General features: G+C 36.5%; 1 protein-coding gene across 1 annotated transcript in view; it reads left to right on the forward strand.

Moving 5' to 3' along the window:
• The window catches only part of LOC134608783 (band 4.1-like protein 4B), a 150296-nt gene that overhangs the window by 96600 nt on the left and 35396 nt on the right, over positions 1-18300 (forward strand). The window contains exons 5-11 of the mRNA XM_063451883.1: positions 3598-3642; positions 4162-4214; positions 8750-8870; positions 11101-11188; positions 12193-12281; positions 14723-14792; positions 14885-15054. Of these exons, the coding sequence (XP_063307953.1) occupies positions 3598-3642; positions 4162-4214; positions 8750-8870; positions 11101-11188; positions 12193-12281; positions 14723-14792; positions 14885-15054 (636 nt within the window). The remainder of the gene's footprint in view (positions 1-3597; positions 3643-4161; positions 4215-8749; positions 8871-11100; positions 11189-12192; positions 12282-14722; positions 14793-14884; positions 15055-18300) is intronic.

Raw genomic sequence — 18300 nt, forward strand, 5'->3', positions numbered from 1 at the left:
GTAGTGTTTGTGCTTTGAATGCAGGGATGTGTTTGTACTGAGTGTTGGCTTTTAAATGCATGTGTGCTTTTGTGTGTAGTGTTGGTGTTTAGAATTTTAGCATTGTGTGTAATGTTTGCATTGATGTGTTTTGGATGTAGTGTTGTCTTTTAAATGCGGATGTACATTTGTGTGTAGTATGTTGTGTTGGTGTTTGCTGGCATGTATATACCAAACATACATATACTTACATATATATACACTTAATCACACTGACACATACACATTCATGTGCAATGTTGTGGCTGATCAGTGTGAAAAATGTGTGTGTGTGTATAATATAGTGTATGTTTCCATGTGGTTTACTAGATACACATACTAGCTATGACCAGTTTAGTGTCATCTTGTCTGAACTATTGAAGGACAAGCTAATTAGAATCATGCAAGAGTCAAAGCACTTTGCGTGGGAAGCTGGAAACATTTTGGTGCCAAAGTCCTTGCTTTAAATGTGAGTCATAGTCATATTTTCCAACATTGTTGTTGTTTAGTGCGATAAAACATTTTTAGTCAGCCCTGGAGCATTGGTCTAAATTCTAAAACACTAGCATATAAATCCATAATATATTTCTTTAGTCAGTCCATATACCTTTCCTAAAAGACATTTTCACCTTGGCAATCAAAATATTTACTATATTTCCAGGCTTTAATTTGAGTGCTTAACCCCTTAAGGACGGTGGGCGTGCTATGCCGTCCTTAGGGAACCGGCTCTAAACGCCAGGGGGCAGCATAGCACGTCCCCGCCGTCCTATGTACTTACCCGGTTTCCGGCGATCCCATGCCGGCAATTGCAGTATGGGGACTTACCTGGGAGCCCAGGGAGTCCCCCTCCGTCCTCTTCAGCCCCCCTGGGCCATGTGATCGCGATAGCCGTCCAAGGCAGTGCCAGCAGGGGGAGTGCCTTTAATGACAGGTACTCCCCCTGCTGCTTGAAAAAAAAAATTATAAATGTTAAAAACAGTGTAAAATTGCATTATATATACTTATTTATTATATATATGATCTAAGTGTATGTGTGTGTGTATATGTGTGTATATATATATATATGTGTGTGTGTGTGTGTGTGTACATAAACACATACACATACATAGTCTAAGTGTATTTTTATATATATATAGATTTTTATATATATATATATATATATATATATATATATATAAAATCAAAGTAAACGTACAATGATATTGATTAACTATATATAATATAAAATGTACATACGTTAAAAAATAAAATAATTAAATAAAAAATATATATGTGTAATTTTGCTCTAACTGTATTTTAAAATTAATATATATATTTATATTGAAATCAAAATACACGTAGAACGAAATATGTATATTTACCTAAGTATATATGTATGTATGTGTATGTATATATATATATATATATATATATATATATATATATATATACATACATACACACGTGTATATTTATGTAATAATTTTACATAATTAGGTCATTTTATAAATTACAATTTGTCGGACCTGCCTGACAACCCAGGCAAAAAGTCCAGGGAATTTAATTTGCTAGCACTATTTTTAACCCTGTAACTTTCCAAGACACCATAAAACCTGTACATAGGGGGTACTGTTTTACTCGGAAGACTTCGCTGAACACAAATATTAGTGTTTCAAAACAGTAAAATGTATTACAACGATGATATCGTCAGGTAAGTGAATTTGTTTGCATTTTTCACACACCAATGGCACTTACACGGACGATATAATTGTTGTGATACGTTTTACAACTCTAATATTTGTGTTCAGCGAAGTCTCCTGAGTATAACAGTACCCCTCATGTACAGGTTTTATGGTGTTTTCAAAAGTTAGTCAAATACAAGGCTTGCATTTCAGTTTTTTCACATTGAAATTCGCCAGATTGGTTACGTTTCCTTTGAGACCGTATGGTAGCCCAGGAATGAGAATTACCCCCATGATGGCATACCATTTGCAAAAGTAGACAACCTAAGGTATATAAATGGGGTATGGCCAGTCTTTTGTAGTAGCCACTTAGTTACAAACACTGGACAAAATTGGCCTTCAAATTAGTTTTTTGCATTTTTCACACACAAACATATTAACACTAAATTTGGCCAGTGTTTGTGACAAAGTGGCTACTAAAAAAGACTGGAAATACCCAATTTGCAATACCATGGGTCACGTAGAACTAAACATTTTTTTTTAATTCTTATTTTTTCCCATTTTTTTTATATTTTAGATATATATTAAATTATGTTTTATACCTAAATAGTTGATGTTACATGAAAGCCCTGTTTCCCCTGAATAAAATGATATATAATAAGTGTGGGTGCACATAATATGAAAGAGGCGAATTACGCCTGAACAGACATATAGCGCAAATTCAAGTTTTTGTTTACGTTTTGATCACAACGTGTACATTTGGCTCAGTCCTTAAGGGGTTTGTTTCCAGCTTATATCGCTATATTATTATTATGGGTATTTAAGCTTTTCTGTTTTATGATCTAAAGTGAAACTTTAGAGGCCAGGCTTTTTCGGGCTGCTGCATGTCAATACCTCCTCTCCCTTCGATGACTTACCCTTTTCCCTATTAATGGAGAAACGCAGGTTTATGCCCGTAACTAAAATCTTGATGGTACAGGGCATCAGGTACCGATGGACGTCGGGAACCATAGTGGTACCACAAGGCGACGCGATTCACCTCCTGTCTGCCACGAAAGATCAAGAGGAGTTCCTGAAGAGTCTCCAGCTGCCACCTATCCCTTCTGAGATGCAACGGAGAATGACCTGCCCCGGGGTGATGCAGTACCCAAACAGGAGAGGATGCTCACTCTCTGCAGCTGCAGGGCCCTCCATAGGACTCTTCTCACTATGTTCACCAGCCTGCAGGCTATCGTGCCGGCCCTAATCAAACTCAAATATAAGCCAAATTGATCCTGGTGATTAAAAAGTTATGAATTGTTACTCTGTTGAATTTATCTGACAATGATGAGTGCCTTTCTCCCCAAACAGTCTAAGCATAATTTGTGTATCTCGCCTATTTTCTCTCATCAGTTCTACAACGTTCTACACAACAAAAATTTGTGGCTTTGTCCACAACTAAATAGAGAATAATATATTTTTTTAAAATGATACAATTAAAAGGAAAAACAATTTCCAAATTCCCCTCATTTGTGGCAATTCTGTGGCCAGTTAGATGTCCAGAAAGTGAACAAGAATTTATTTTTCTCAATGTATCCTTTATAACTATTCTCAGCAGTAGCTGTAGTTCATGAAAAAGCATTAATGAAATGTGTGCACAAATGTATAGTTGTCTCAGTGATTATTTTACTTGCTTGAAAAACATGGATTTATGTGAATGAAGCTAGAAGTGATTGCAGAACAAACTGATCTCTCACAGATTGAAGCCATACAGTGAGACAGTGTGGGGGTATGGCTCAAATCCAGAGTTCAATAGCCATCTTTATGAGTGTATTACACTGCCCCAATGTAATTGCACTATGTTTAGACTGTAAAGAGGATTGACCTCCTGTCTTAATTGGGATTTTTACTTTATTTATCTTTTCTTCTTCTTATACAGGTATCTGTTTGTATTACAGCTCAGACAAGATATACTTTCTGGAAAGTAAGAAACCTTAAATATTTTTTTTTACTATTACTATATTTACATAATTTTTCAGTAGCCAGTTGGTACATTATCGTGCAGTTACCATAATGCTAAAACTATAGCTCAGTTATATTCTCTTACAAATTCTGCAACAATGGCTAAAATCACAAAAACTTGCTTGTTTCAAGGCTATACTCTGCCATAGTTCAATTGGGAGATGCTCATAGTGTGATTCGTGTCCTCCTTCACTCAGTGAGCCATACATTCTTATAAATACTTGGAATCCTTTGATTCCGCATTAAAGGTTCTCGGCATTGACCCTTTAAATTGCCTATTCTTTTGTTTTTTATTTTCAGAGTACTATGGCCCAGAGACTTTATTTGTTTTCTGCTGATTGCTGTAGTTATGTGTGTTTTATGATTATACTGAACAATCCAATCCTGAGGTTATGCCAGCTGAACTTTTATGTGACCGATTGTTGTAATTTTATCTTTATTATTGTATGAAAGCTTTTTTACATTTTATTTTCCCATTCAGGTTGAAATGCCCATATGAGACTGCTGTAGAACTGGCAGCGTTATGCTTACAAGGTACAGTTTGCACTCATTTACCGTTCTATTATTTCAGTTTGGATATATGCCTGTATAATAATTATTGTCTAGAAGTACAAATAGATTCATTTGTTTATTGTCAAAAGTCATTCAGACATCAAATACGAGATGCATTTCACTTTAGAACATGCATAATCGGCAGACATTTAGCTTAAGAATCTAAGAAAGCACTAGAAACAAAAAAGAAGAGTGCGAACGGGAGGGGTAGCTAACTCTTCCCCAAATATTCTGGGTTTGTCAATTGACTTTATGTGGATGGTTGCCTCCATTAGCAACAAAACTCCTACTAGTGACCCCTAATCTTACAATCTGTTCAAAATGAGCTTTGAAACTTGGCATTCATGTGAGCATCTTTTAATCTTGTGGTTCACAGAGAGGAAGCTCCTGGTAACACAAAATCTTGCCAGTGCATTTCTTTCCACTCGATTGATTTTGCAGATGACTTTGTTTTCATGAGTTGTGAAAGCATCCATAAGCTTTGATAAAAGAAAAGCCCAAGAGGAAGTTATGTTTATGGACGAGCTACACTATCAGTGACTTCATCAGAGTTTAATTGGCCAGGGTCCCAATTGTATTCCTTTTTATATCCTAGGAGGAATAGATAAACTAATAATTGCAACTAAAGCTAGATTAAAAAGAATAGACGATAATGGGCAGCCTTGTTTGACTTCTCTCGTGATTACAAGGTCTTTTTGAAGCTGGACTGTTTGTTGAGTATAATGGGCTTTTATGAAACTGTAGAAAGGGATTCCAAAAAAAGTTGTATTTTAGGGTTCTAAAAAGATGGGGCCAAGAGACTTAGTCAAACTCTGAGCATCTAACTGAGCAAAACAGCATGATCTCTATTGGAGTGATTGCCATGTACAGAGACTGCAGCCATTGCATGGATTTGTCTGCCTTTAGTAAATCCAAATGTTTGGTCCTTGTCTGGTTTTGGGGCTAGAATAATTTTAGAAGCTGAAAGGGATTTCAAAAATAGTCAATAGCAAACCCATTTGGTCCCATGCCTTTCTCTCTTTCACATTTTTATTGCCCAGTCTACCTCCTCCTCCCTAATGAAAAGTGTTAAGAATGTTTCTTTGGTCATTGGTTTATATATGTGGCTCCCCCTCTAGTTTCATTCCTCTTAAAGGCTAATCTTTTTGCAATGCAGGGATTTGTTTGTGGATAGTAATCGATTTGTTTGAAGATGAACAAACTGTAACCCTTGTAAATTTTATCATCTTTAAGATGGATATCTACTCTGCTTTAATAACTTTTACCACCCCTCTTATCTTAACTTATCTTCTGAGTAACCTAAAACTGGCATACCTTTCAATTGTCCCAATTTAGCCTAGACCGTCTTGAGTTTTGGGTCCTATCCTGGTTTCCTGTTTTTGGCACACCGGGCAACTGTCCCCTAAAAAACGCAGCACATGTGCATTATTAGTTGTAGGACAGAAACTGAGAATTCATGTATTTTCCTCTACAGTTATTATTGCACTGGGATATATTTTCAGTTTATTTTCTACTATACATTTAATGTATGCAAAGTCTGCACACATTGGCAGTGGTAAAGAAATTGACAGCGAAAAAGAAAATAATAAAAAACAAATGCTGTTGTAATACTAATTTATTAAAAGCCTGTGATTGCACATACTGTTATAGGCCACACTGCATGTTATTGTGCAAATAAGCTGTCTGCTAATAATCCTAGAACGATTTTATTTTGTTGGTATGGAAACTGTAATAGAGTTTATTTTTCTCCTTGTCTTCATACATTTATTGCAATTTCACACCTGGTTTCGGACAATGCATTTTTCTTTTATGTGTAAATGATATAGGTGTTGATTAAATGTAAAGTTTGTGTTTAAGATGTGTTGGTTTTTCTTTTCTTTTCTTTTTTTTTGGGGGGAGGGTGCGGGGGGGAGCAGGGGGAGGATATTTTTCTTTAAGGGATTCCCTTACCAGCACACATACTAACAGACATTGGCTTTAGTTACTTGTGTGTAACACAATCTGTTGAGCAAAACATAGAATAGAATGATCTATAAGTAGATTTTTTTTTTATTATTCAAAAGTCCTGTTCCCAAAAAACAAAACCACATAATTGACAATTACTAGCTAGTTTGTGACTGTGGACAATTCACATTTTTAAAAACCTGGTCAATTATCACTTACAATTCTTTTCAATCAGTAATGATGCATTTAATATTCATTAAACAGATTTATTTGAAGCTTGAGGTGCTTTTTTCCAAAGTTTTTCATGCTGTATATTTTACTATAGCTACATGTCAACTCTGATCTTTTACCTGTAGTAATATAACAAACCAGCACCTGAGGACTTTCCTGGGGTTGCGTTACGATTGGCTGATATTTCATGCATAAAACATTCTGAAACTAAATGTACAGCATTGAGATCAGGGGTATACCTTCAAGGATAAGCCAGCACCTTTGCAATCCAATTCAGTGCGTGAAGAGAGAACTTTTTCTAACTGTCTGAGTTTTGATTTTGCTTTTAAGTATTACAAATGGCATGAATAGGAAAAAAAAATCCAATAGTGTATAGTGTTTAATTACTTTCTCTCATGGTCCATAAACAAGCTTGGGTAGACTTCAGACTTTTTTTTGCATACCTTCCCAAATACAGTTGCATTGATTAATAAGAACATATTTTCCTCTTAATATGGTCATGGTCCATTATTGCTTTCTCCAGCTGAAGATGTAGCACCAATCCCAAAATGTTTGCAAACCTGGACCTCTCAAGGGAAATTCCCTATTTATAGTTATGCCATTTATCTACTGTCTAAAGGAATGCTCCAGTTGAAAACAAAAATGGTGAAAATCAATTAAACTGTATTCACCAAATGACTAATGCTTCCAAATCAGAGACCTAAAGAATTTCCTGGGCACCATAACCATTCATTTCACTGAAGTAGTTTGAGTCCTTTTGTGCCATCCCTCTATTCAGTGGTAAACCCCACTGGAGGTATAGCTAAGGCAGAGATTCCGCTCTTCCTTAGACATACCATTTCTTACCAGTAATGGGCAGCTGTGATTGGCTGAGCGTAGCGGCGAACTTCTCTCTGCCCATCCGCAACACCTATTGCTGCTTGGGATAATGCATTGCCTACAATGTCCCTTTTTAATCATTTTTTTAATCAATCAGGCTTATCAGGTTAATAAAGCGGTTTCCACCAGGATTATCATAGAGCTGAGTGGTGGCTACATGCTGAACCCTTCGTCATGAGGTTTCCATGTTCCAGATTTGAAAAGTGGATGCTTGTCGTCCTTGCCAATAATTATTATTTTGATACCTATGCAATGATAGAAGAACTAATCATGTATAACCTAATTTATACTTCATGGGTTGGGGGTGGGATAAGCAAAATTATGCTGATGAATATGATTTATTTTATTTTTTTTATTTGAGAGTACAAATAAAAAAAAAAAAAAAAAGTAATTGTTTTTTGTTTTGCTTTAATTTACTAGCGAGTTATTCCCTAACCAATAACTTGAATTATTTTAATCCCAAGTAGACAACTATGATGGTGAACCCCTTAAGTCAAATAAAAAAATAAGCATGACTTCAGAAACTTTTGGAAGGATTTGTATTCTTTTTCATTACGCTTGTGTTTTGTTAGCATTTATAAGTTATGTAATAGTTCTATCTGTATCTAATAGATTTTGTATACAAATATGAGGGATATGGCAAAGAGATCTACCAGCTGTGAGAGAGCCACTAAAAAAAGTGACATTTTTAAATTGTATTTTCTCAACAGCTGGTGATGTATATACTTTTCTCAAAAATATTTGGAAATGTATAGTTAATTTATATGATTGGGATGGCATATGAAGTCTATCTACAAATGGCCTAGGTTTTGTGTTAACAAAAAAAGGGGTCCTTGTCCAAAAATCTAAACAGTCCGCAGGAACTCTGTCCTCCTATCACTCTGTTTTGGGACTAACCACTGTATGCTAAGAACTTCAGTATCACTGCTCCCAAATACTCTTCTATGTTCCTGTTTTACTTTTAGAAACATTAATTGTACTCTGTGAAATAATTGTATGGTATTTATTTAATAGATTTGGTTATATATTAATATACATACAAAAAGGTGGCACTTTCAGTACTTAATAAATCATGATTTAAGGTACCAAAATCGTTGTTGCAATAAAAATGATAAACGTTTCAAACAGACCCTGGGGTTGTCCTTTGTGTTGTGTGTATATATTATGTATATTTTAAGATCTAAAAAGTATATAAGGAACTAGTGAAACCACGATAAGGTAATGTAGATTTAAAAAGTAATATTAGATTTAATTCTAATGCCTCAAACATGTCGGTTTATAGCATTTGTTCTTTTGTTTATTTTCCCTTTTTAAACAGCCAAGTGATTTAGCACAAACCGGCATGTTTCTTCTACACTACAGATTGATGTATTGAGGTTTACATGACCCTATTCTATTGGTGCCAACTCTTGGAAATGGAAATTTCCTCCGAGACTAATGATTGTATTTGTATCAATCTGCAGCTGAACTTGGAGAGTGTGAGCATCCAGAGCACAGCCCAGAGCTGGTGTCAGAATTCCGCTTCATTCCAAATCAAACAGAGACCATAGAACTGGACATCTTTCAGAAGTGGACAGAATGCAGGTATACAGTGTACAGAGCTTTGAGGTTTTGTAGTTTGGATTCTTTTTTTTTATTTAACAGATTATACACCCTAAAATTAAGTAGGTCTTCTGAAATTGTGCAATGTTATTTGTGTGAATTCATATACATACAATAGAAATATTTTGTATGTTAATTAAAAATGTGTATTCCTGACTCTCTATAGTGTTAAAAACACTATTGAGGTGGCCACTCCCCCAACCTTCCTTAACTAGTGTAAAAACTTAACATTATCCCAGGGCTGCACGGGTCTGTCTGCACTGGCCCCACTGCTCCTCCATGGCTGAGATTATCAGAATTGACAATCTCAGCCAATCCAAAGCTATCCCATGGAAAAGCATTGGGAGGCTCATGTGCCCGCTCGGAAAACACTGCTCTGCGCCAAACAGCATCATCTTATAGAGATGCATTGAATCAAGTTCAGTGCCTCCATGCAGAGTGTGGAGATACTGAATGTCAGGACTGACCCAGTGCTACACGTTTCTGAAACTGTAGTGTTTACATGAAAATGCCTGAAGAGACATACTATGCTCACCAGAACAATTACATTATGCTGTGGTTGTTCTGGGGACTATAATGTCCCTTTTATGTGTACTAACTATTTTGTGGTGCAAAAAAATTGTGCTATGGATCACATTGATTATTGTAAGGACACTGTTTGTTCTGTATGTTTAGCAGCCCATGAAAGAGCAGTCTAAAACAATGATCTATGTGAACACAACCCCAGTGAAAAAAATATATATATATATAGTTCAAAGCAAACCGGGACTTCCCCTGTATTTGGGTGAAGTATCCAGGTAAATCCCCGAAGACTTCCTCTTGTCTTCAATAGGTATATACTAATAGAATAGGGGAAAATCTGCTAAATACAAATGAAATAAAGAAACATAGCGTATAACTGTGTGGGGACTGGCACTGATATGCAATCGCAATTGGTCACTCACAAATTTGTAGAGTTAAAACAGCCTTGAGTGGTATCTTTTCCTTCAGTGTCCAATACGTTGTCCCTTCTCACATATTCATCAACGGATAGATATATATGTCTCAAAAGAGAAGAATATATACAAAAATGTAGTGCACTTCCAGAGTATAGTATAAAATATAATTTAATGACTTGCATTCAAGTAAAAAACAAACAGCATGTCACCATAAAGCGTCCTACGCGTTTCGTCCTTGGATTGGACTTCCTCAGGGACTTGGTGAAGTAAAGTGCAATAAAGATAATAACAGCTGTTTATTGCACTTTACTTCACCAAGTCCCTGAGGAAGTCCAATCCAAGGACGAAACGCGTAGGACGCTTTATGGTGACATGCTGTTTGTTTTTTTACTTGAATGTAAGTCATTAAATTATATTTTATACTATACTCTGGAAGTGCACTACATTTTTGTATATATTCTTCTCTTTTGAGACATATATATCTATCCGTTGATGAATATGTGAGAAGGGACAACGTATTGGACACTGAAGGAAAAGATACCACTCAAGGCTGTTTTAACTCTACAAATTTGTGAGTGACCAATTGTGATTGCATATCAGTGCCAGTCCCCACACAGTTATACGCCATGTTTCTTTATTTCATTTGTATTTAGCAGATTTTCCCCTATTCTATTTGCATGAAAGAGCAGTGACTGGCACTTCATGAAATTATAATGTGAATTGCATGGGATGTGTATAGCAGTTCCAACATGTTCATGATAAAAATTTAATGCTATTGTTTTTTTTTATTTTATTTTATTTTTTTGCATATTTTTTCCCACAAATTGTGAACTGGCTTTAACCCCTTAAGGACACATGACATGTGTGCCATGTCATGATTCCCTTTTATTCCAGAAGTTTGGTCCTTAAGGGGTTAAGAATGCCTACTTGCTCTATAATGAAATGTTTGTGTTTATAAAAAATGCTTTGAATTGGTGAGATACTCAACTGGCCAAAATTAGAAACTGGTATAATAAAATATTCCCAAACCTCTTGTACTCTGGTATTTTGATTATCTGGGGAGGAGAGTTCACTTCAAGTAGTGTGTGAATAACTCCATACTGAGAATTCCATGTGCCTGACAGATCTAGCTTAGAGCTGCAACAATGTTTGTGCTCTCAGCACAATCAATGTACTGTACAAAGGAATGGTAAAAACACCAACAAAGATTCTGTCTTTAAGAGGGATTATCAACTTTGTCTAATGTGTTTTTTTGTTTTGTTTTTATTGTTAAGGGGGAAGACTCCAGCGCAGGCAGAACTCTGCTACCTGAATAAAGCGAAATGGTTAGAAATGTATGGTGTCGATATGCATATAGTAAAGGTATAATAAAACTCTCTGATCTTGAAAAATAAAATATGCGGGGATCTGCCCGGACTTGCCATGATCACACTCTTGCCGTAATGGTGTAATAGTTGCCATGTTCTGGAAATATCAGATTGTACAATCAACTTGTGTTCATGATGTTTTAATGTTGGACTACACCCTGACTCAATGCATTTTTTTCTTCATGAATTCCTTCCATGAGGGCATTCAAGACATGTTTGATATAGGCGTCCTATTCTATTGGTGTGAACACAGAGATTTATTAAGCTATTAATTTAGTCTGATTATTCAACAAATACACCCCTTCACTTTACAAGTGACCTTCCCCTGAAACCTGTGTGTTGCCACACTGCCAACTCTCATCTGTAGGGTTTTTCAAGGGCTGCCTCATTACTATGACATTCTCAGCCTAGTACCATGAGGCTCTTGCCTAGTCTCTAGTCCAGTGCTCTCCAACCCAGTCCTCATGGACCATCAACAGTCGAGCATTTATGTATTTCCCGGTTTTATTCCAATGGAGATACTGACTAATCCTGGACTGTTGGTGGTCCACGAGGACTGGGTTGGAGAACACTGCTCTAGTCCATTAAGAATTCACTGAAAACACACCTCTTCAGGAATCCTACTATCCTCCTGGGTGATGCTCCTGTCATTACAATTGCCCTCAGCTTCCTCACCTCCATAGCCCAACTCACTCTCCTTGCACTGTTCGGTTCTTCTGCACACCACTTTTACTAGCTTGAGTCACCTGTATCTCTGAAAGCTGACCTATAAAAGGACTGACCTTTTTTTGCAATGTTACTTCCACTATTGTTTTAGCTGTTAATTCAATTTTCCTCTTTATGGATGAGATACTGCAAGATATTACACAAGTAACCCGGTTGAATACACTACAATGTGTACTTTAGTGTAAAGCTGAATGTTTATCTGGAGTGTATAATGAATCACCACACAATTGCGATTTTCTTATTGTTCTTGTTTTTTTTTTATTTTGTTCATAGGGCAAAGATGGATGTGATTATGCTCTTGGATTGACACCAACTGGCATTTTAATATTTGAAGGCACAAACAAAATAGGCTTATTTTTTTGGTAATTATGTTTTTATTTATATGTAGATCCATTTGTTGTGTGTCTATGATTTATGATTACCAAGTATTAATATCTGTTGTGTAAATTTAGAAATTGCAGAACAATTAGTCATGATTGCTAAGTACTTCTCTCTGATGAACTATATAAAATTTAATTTATTTCGACCAATAAAATACCAGGCATGATATAAAGGGATTTGTCTACACTGTGGTCTATATAAGGTCAACGTGAAGTTTCTGTTCTGTTTTGTACAGAGTGAACCTTCTTGGCAGTTTAGTTCTGGATTAATCCTTTGGTTAGACCAAGTCTGATAAATTAATGGTATTAATGGTTCTATTTGAGATTATATTGGTTTTAAACCTTCTAAAAGTGGTTAAGATTTTGTCTATTCTTGGTTTGTGTGCCTCTTGTGCTCTGTTATTTAAAATCCCTTAAGGACACATGACATGTGTGACATGTCATGATTCCCTTTTATTCCAGAAGTTTGGTCCTTAAGGGGTTAAACAGCTTAAAACATCAGCTGTGTACCGTACCCTAGGGTGAATGGTACACGGAAGTAATGCAAACTCATGAATTTTAAAAGTGCCAGCATATGTTGCAGACCTGCACAATCTGGTTACAGGTACATTAGCAAATCTTGACAATTACATGGTCTGAAAGGTGCGGAGTGCTCTCTTCTTGAGTGATGAAAAAAAGTTAAAGATTACATCTCTGGTTGCTAAGAATGTAAGCTTTTGATTGTTTGAGCTGTTAATGCAGTGGACAGAAGTTAGTATAATAGGACTTTTTCCTGAGACTATAGGGAGACAGTTGTATAGAGTGGTACTAGGGATTATATAAAAATAAGCCGTTCATTAAAATCTTTATGAATCAAACATTATATTGGAGATTGAACATGATCAGAACCATAGCTGCATTAAGGTATTGCTATCCTAGCCAATTCTCCATTGTGAATGAAATGTCAGACTGGATCATTGGATAGACCTATATTATTCATGGGTAAACCATATATTCCTTTATCCCATGATTTAAAAAATAAAGATACACAGGAGAGGTCAAAACAAAAAAGGGAGGGTGTGGTGGGGAGTTATTGTGTAATGACTTGATATTGACCGGAGCTTGCGGACTGATATAGTTTTTATTAAAAGCACACCATTTAAACATTTTTTTCTGTTAAGTCTACATAAATGTTGCACAGCTTTACAGGCATTTTAGAGTTGGTAGGGACGCAAGCCGTTTAGGATTTATGGTCTTCCGCTGGGAAGTTAATGTGTGCATCAAAGTTGTGACTTGAGAGTGTTTGTTTCTTTCTGTGGCAATAAAGCACTGTTGCTATGTATTGTGTAATGTAGTTGCTAGGACATACTGGACTAATAGCACACTTGTTGGGCACCGTGTCTTATGTACCAGAGAAATAACTTTCATTCTGAAACTGCAAATGTGCCACCGTCTGCCATTGTTTATCTATACATTTATAATCTGTTTTTTACCATATTGCTAATTTAGAAACTATGTGTATACACGGCTAAAATAGTTTTATACTATCCCCACAGGGCATAGCTGCATTCTTTGGATTGTGTTTTCTTGTGTAGTTTATAAGACAAAGTGTATATTATATGTGTAGTAGCTGCCCTATTGTTGCAAGTTACAAGCATCTCTCCCGTGCATTTAGTGTAGAATTTGAATATTACTTTGAATTCTGTTTTCGAACACCAAATTTTGTGGGGAGGACAAACCGATACAACTCCCCACAGTGCAATCACAAACGATTACTGTTGCACAGCACCTGCTTATATCTGAACTTGAGAAATAATTTTTCCAAAACTATCACAGAGTTCTCTGCTCTTGACATGCAAATGAGCACAGACCGGCATTATGTATCAGCTGTCATACTGAATTTTTGCAGTTACCCTTAGCAATGGATACGGTTTAAAAATCTCTCTCTCTCTCTCTCTCTCTCTCTCTCTCTCTCTCTCTCTCTCCCCCTTTTTTTTAAAAAAAAAACAAAAACAAAGCATGGGCTGTGATTCAAAAGGACTAGCCATGACTGCAGAAACTTGAGAAACTATTTCCACCAATTGTGGAAGCATGCTTCCCCTTAATCTTTTTAGTACTAGCTCTATTCTCTCAGAGAGACATTAACTTCCACACAATTGGTTCCCTACTGCAGACCATGGCTTTTTTTTTATTTTTTTCTAATCACAATGCTGCTCTGTGCTCCTTTGCATGTCAAGCTGGGAACGCTCTCAATGTCCAACTTAACATATGCAGGTGATGTATAACAATATTTTATGTATTCTGATGCAATAGATATGACTCAACCCTCCTTAAAGGCCATAAATATTAGAAATACCATGTCCTGATTTCTAATACTCAAATTCTAAAATTCATGTATATAATATTTGTCTGTTTGTTTCCAAAATAATTCTTCTCCTTGCTAGGCCTAAAATTACTAGAATGGACTTCAAGAAAAGCAAGCTAACTCTTGTTGTTGTAGAAGATGATGAACAGGTGAGTGTAATTTGTGTCACATTTGTGTTTTTATGTATTTCATAGCAAATGCAACAGGAAATAATTTTTAAACACTTCTCTTCTCTGTGTAGGGTAGAGAACAGGAGCATACGTTTGTTTTCCGCTTGGACAACTCCAAAGCATGTAAACACTTATGGAAATGTGCAGTTGAAAATCATGCTTTCTTCAGGCTTCGAACACCGGCAAATAGTAAACCCAACCGATCTGACTTTATGAGATTGGGATCACGGTTTAGATTCAGGTAACAGAAGTTCCTGTTTTCAGTGACACTTGGTTTATAGCTGTGCACAACTAAATGTGTTCTATATTGCTACATTAAATTAGTGTGATAGAAGATGAAATATACAAAATAATTAAAAACAAGTGAAAAAGTAGCAAAATACTTGCAATGCACCATAAATTAAATTTGTCTCTGTAATAAAGTGATACCTTTACACACTTGTTTTATAATGAAATGTATTGCCTTACTTCTTCTTTTTTGTTAACAATGTGTCTAGACAGAAAAGAAAAACATGTAGTGATATTATTTTTATTTAAAGTGTATTTATTTTATTTTTTTACTCTGTGGCAATATGAGCAAAAGTTGTTCTGAAGTAGAGAATGAGAGTGTTGAAATCACCTGTCTTTCCCTCTGCTGCCAAAAGCAGAGTGTTGCAAAACTGTAATCTAGTTTCATAAACAAAACAAACAAAAGATCCAATGTGAGCTGTTAAAGACATAAAAATTAAAGCAATACAAGCTAATATATGTAGGAAGAAAATTAGACGTTGCACTCTTCCAAGAAAGAAAGTGAAAAATAATTCTGGTCTGGGAACCAATGAATAAATAGACACATTCACATTATGTTTTAACTTCCAATGTAAACACAGATAATTTTAAGTATTAAAAAGCTCTATTGTAAACTCTGTTATATTGTTCAGCTGTCATCTTGGATGTTGTTTATCCTTACAATAGCTACAGCATGTTGTCTGTATGATTGGAACACAGAATCCTAAAAAACAAAAATGTGTTGGTGATTTAACCACATGCTTATATAATGTATTTAAACCACATATTCTAAATATAACCTAAATCGCTGAATTGCAATGAGCTCCTCTACTGCAGTCTTCGTTTCTAAAAAAATATTTTGCAAACTTGCCTTCTACTGAATGAATGCAGTTGATGCCAGATTTGATCCTTTTAAGTTTGGCCTACTTCCATTTTCAGAACTTCTCTCTCGAATGTATAATCAAACCGTCCACCTTGGCAGTTATGGGAAATAGATATTGTGAAAAGTAAATTAAAATCAGTTTTCTCATATTGCAGTATTGTTAGTCTTGCTATAAGTTAGTAAATTCACCTGTTAAACCCACAGAGGCTGGGTTATTTTACTAAAGTAAGAATTGTCAGGAATTTAAGGCCAAGGTAGTCAAATTGAATGCATAGTTGACTTGGAGATTTTTTTACAGTTAGGATATTTTGGCCTTAAAGGAACACTATAGTGTCAGGTATACAAACCTTATACTGACACTATAGCGGTAAACACAATTTAGGTGCTCTGCTCCCCCTTGCCTCTCTTTAAAAGGTAATAAAACGTGCCTTTATTCTTGCTCTGCAAAGTTCTTGCCACCACTGGCTCTGTCCCCACTCCGCTTACTTGGCTGAGTTTATCAAAATTGACAATCTCAACTAATCCAATGCGAGGCTATTGTGCATGCACGGCAAAACGCTGAGCCAATCAGCATCTCCTCATAGAGAGGCATTTAATCAATGCATCTCTATGAGGAAAGTTCAGCAACTCCATGCAGAGCGTGGAGATGCTGAATGTCAGTGCTGCACATTCAGCAACACAGACTCAGGAAGCACCTATAGTGACCGTCTGAGTGAATGTCGCTAGAGGTGTTCCTAGGCAGTAATGTAAACACTGTCTTTTCCCTGAAAATGAAGTGTTTACATTAAAAAGCATGCAAGGACAGACTATAGTTCTGGTGACTATAGTGTCCATTTCAATTTTAAATTAATTTTGAATTACTGACAATCTATAACCACATTACTAACACCTATTTAAGTGTTATTTTTTATGAACCATAACCACTTCAGTGATTTGAAGTGGACATTCTACTAGGAGTCTCTATGTACTCCTTTTCAGTTTGAAATTCTGTAAATATACAGATATAGCAATTTGCAGCCAGAGGTGTTAATGCCATGCATTCAAAGCATCTGTCATCCATATGACATGCTGGCGACAAAAACAAACTAATGGCAGCACAGCCTTTGGAACGTCCGTCCTCCATTGATTTAGAGTAACATCACTAGAGGAGGGTCAGGCTTCGGGGAGAATTTGTCATTATCATGGTATCTAAAGTTATTCTCTGATTCCTAAAGATCCTGTGCTAGTTACGACAGTCCTGCTTATTTCACCTTTGCAACTTCATACAGTCCTTCATTCCTGAAATAAGTGGGACGTTTCATTTTGAGGTAGGATCTTCAAAGGTTGGTTTATTATGATGTCTTATTACGTCATTGGTCCTAAAGGGTTAAATAAGTGAGATGATTTTTTTTTCCTTTCGTACTATTTATCTCAAAGGGTGGCCAGTGATAGGCTGAGAGCATCAGCGGACACTCAGCCTATCACTGGCCACCCTTTGAGCCTGTGAGGAGGTAGTAGTCTTGGGTGCAGGGGGACCAACTTTAGATTAGCCAATTGGAAAATGGTTTAACCTCTGAAGGTAAGAAGGTCCCCAGATACTCCAGCCCCCATGATAACTTCAGTTATATGTTGTTATGGCACTAGGAGTGTTCCTGTATAGTAATAGACATTTCATGTCAGTCTTGCACTGCCTTAAAATAGTCTACCTTTAAAATCTCAATGGCAAGCGAGAGCACGTGTGGTGCCTGCCATTTTGGGTATATCACTGCTGGTGGTACCAATGTCTGCAGTATTGCCATTAAACCATTACAGATCCAGGGATCCTCTAGAGTTGGGACCGGGATCACCCCCAAAGGTCCTGGGGGTTTAGGATGCAGGGTGCTGGCTCCATTCAGGCAGTAACCTGAATGCCAGGCCTGGGAGATCAACCGCCTCTCCATTCCACGGCATCTATCAGGCCCCACAAGCTGAAGCAGAAAGTTCGGCTGAACGTTAAGTGGCCATGGGAAGCACTCCCAGGTCAGCCAGTCAATGCAGGAGACAAAGAGTGTACGGCCAGCCTCTGGTTAAGAAACCCAATAGCGGGTTTTGTCAGTTTATTCAACGATTCTTTAGGAGCTCTTTGGATGTGTATCTGAACTCCATGTCAGTCAGGCCCTGCCCCCTGGAAAAGATATTGGCAAAAATGTCATGGTTGCTGATGCAAGTAAATGTACTACTTAATGAACCTAAAGGGAATAGTAAATCTGCTCAAAACTGCCTAAACAGCAAATCTTTGAAAAACAATGGGAAAATTGTTTTTGTCTTGCTAGTTTTGTTACTGTTGTAAACTATTGTTATACAATAGCAGAAGTTGAC

This window comes from Pelobates fuscus, chromosome 4 (assembly GCF_036172605.1).
Source record: "Pelobates fuscus isolate aPelFus1 chromosome 4, aPelFus1.pri, whole genome shotgun sequence".
Classification (NCBI taxonomy): domain Eukaryota; kingdom Metazoa; phylum Chordata; class Amphibia; order Anura; family Pelobatidae; genus Pelobates; species Pelobates fuscus.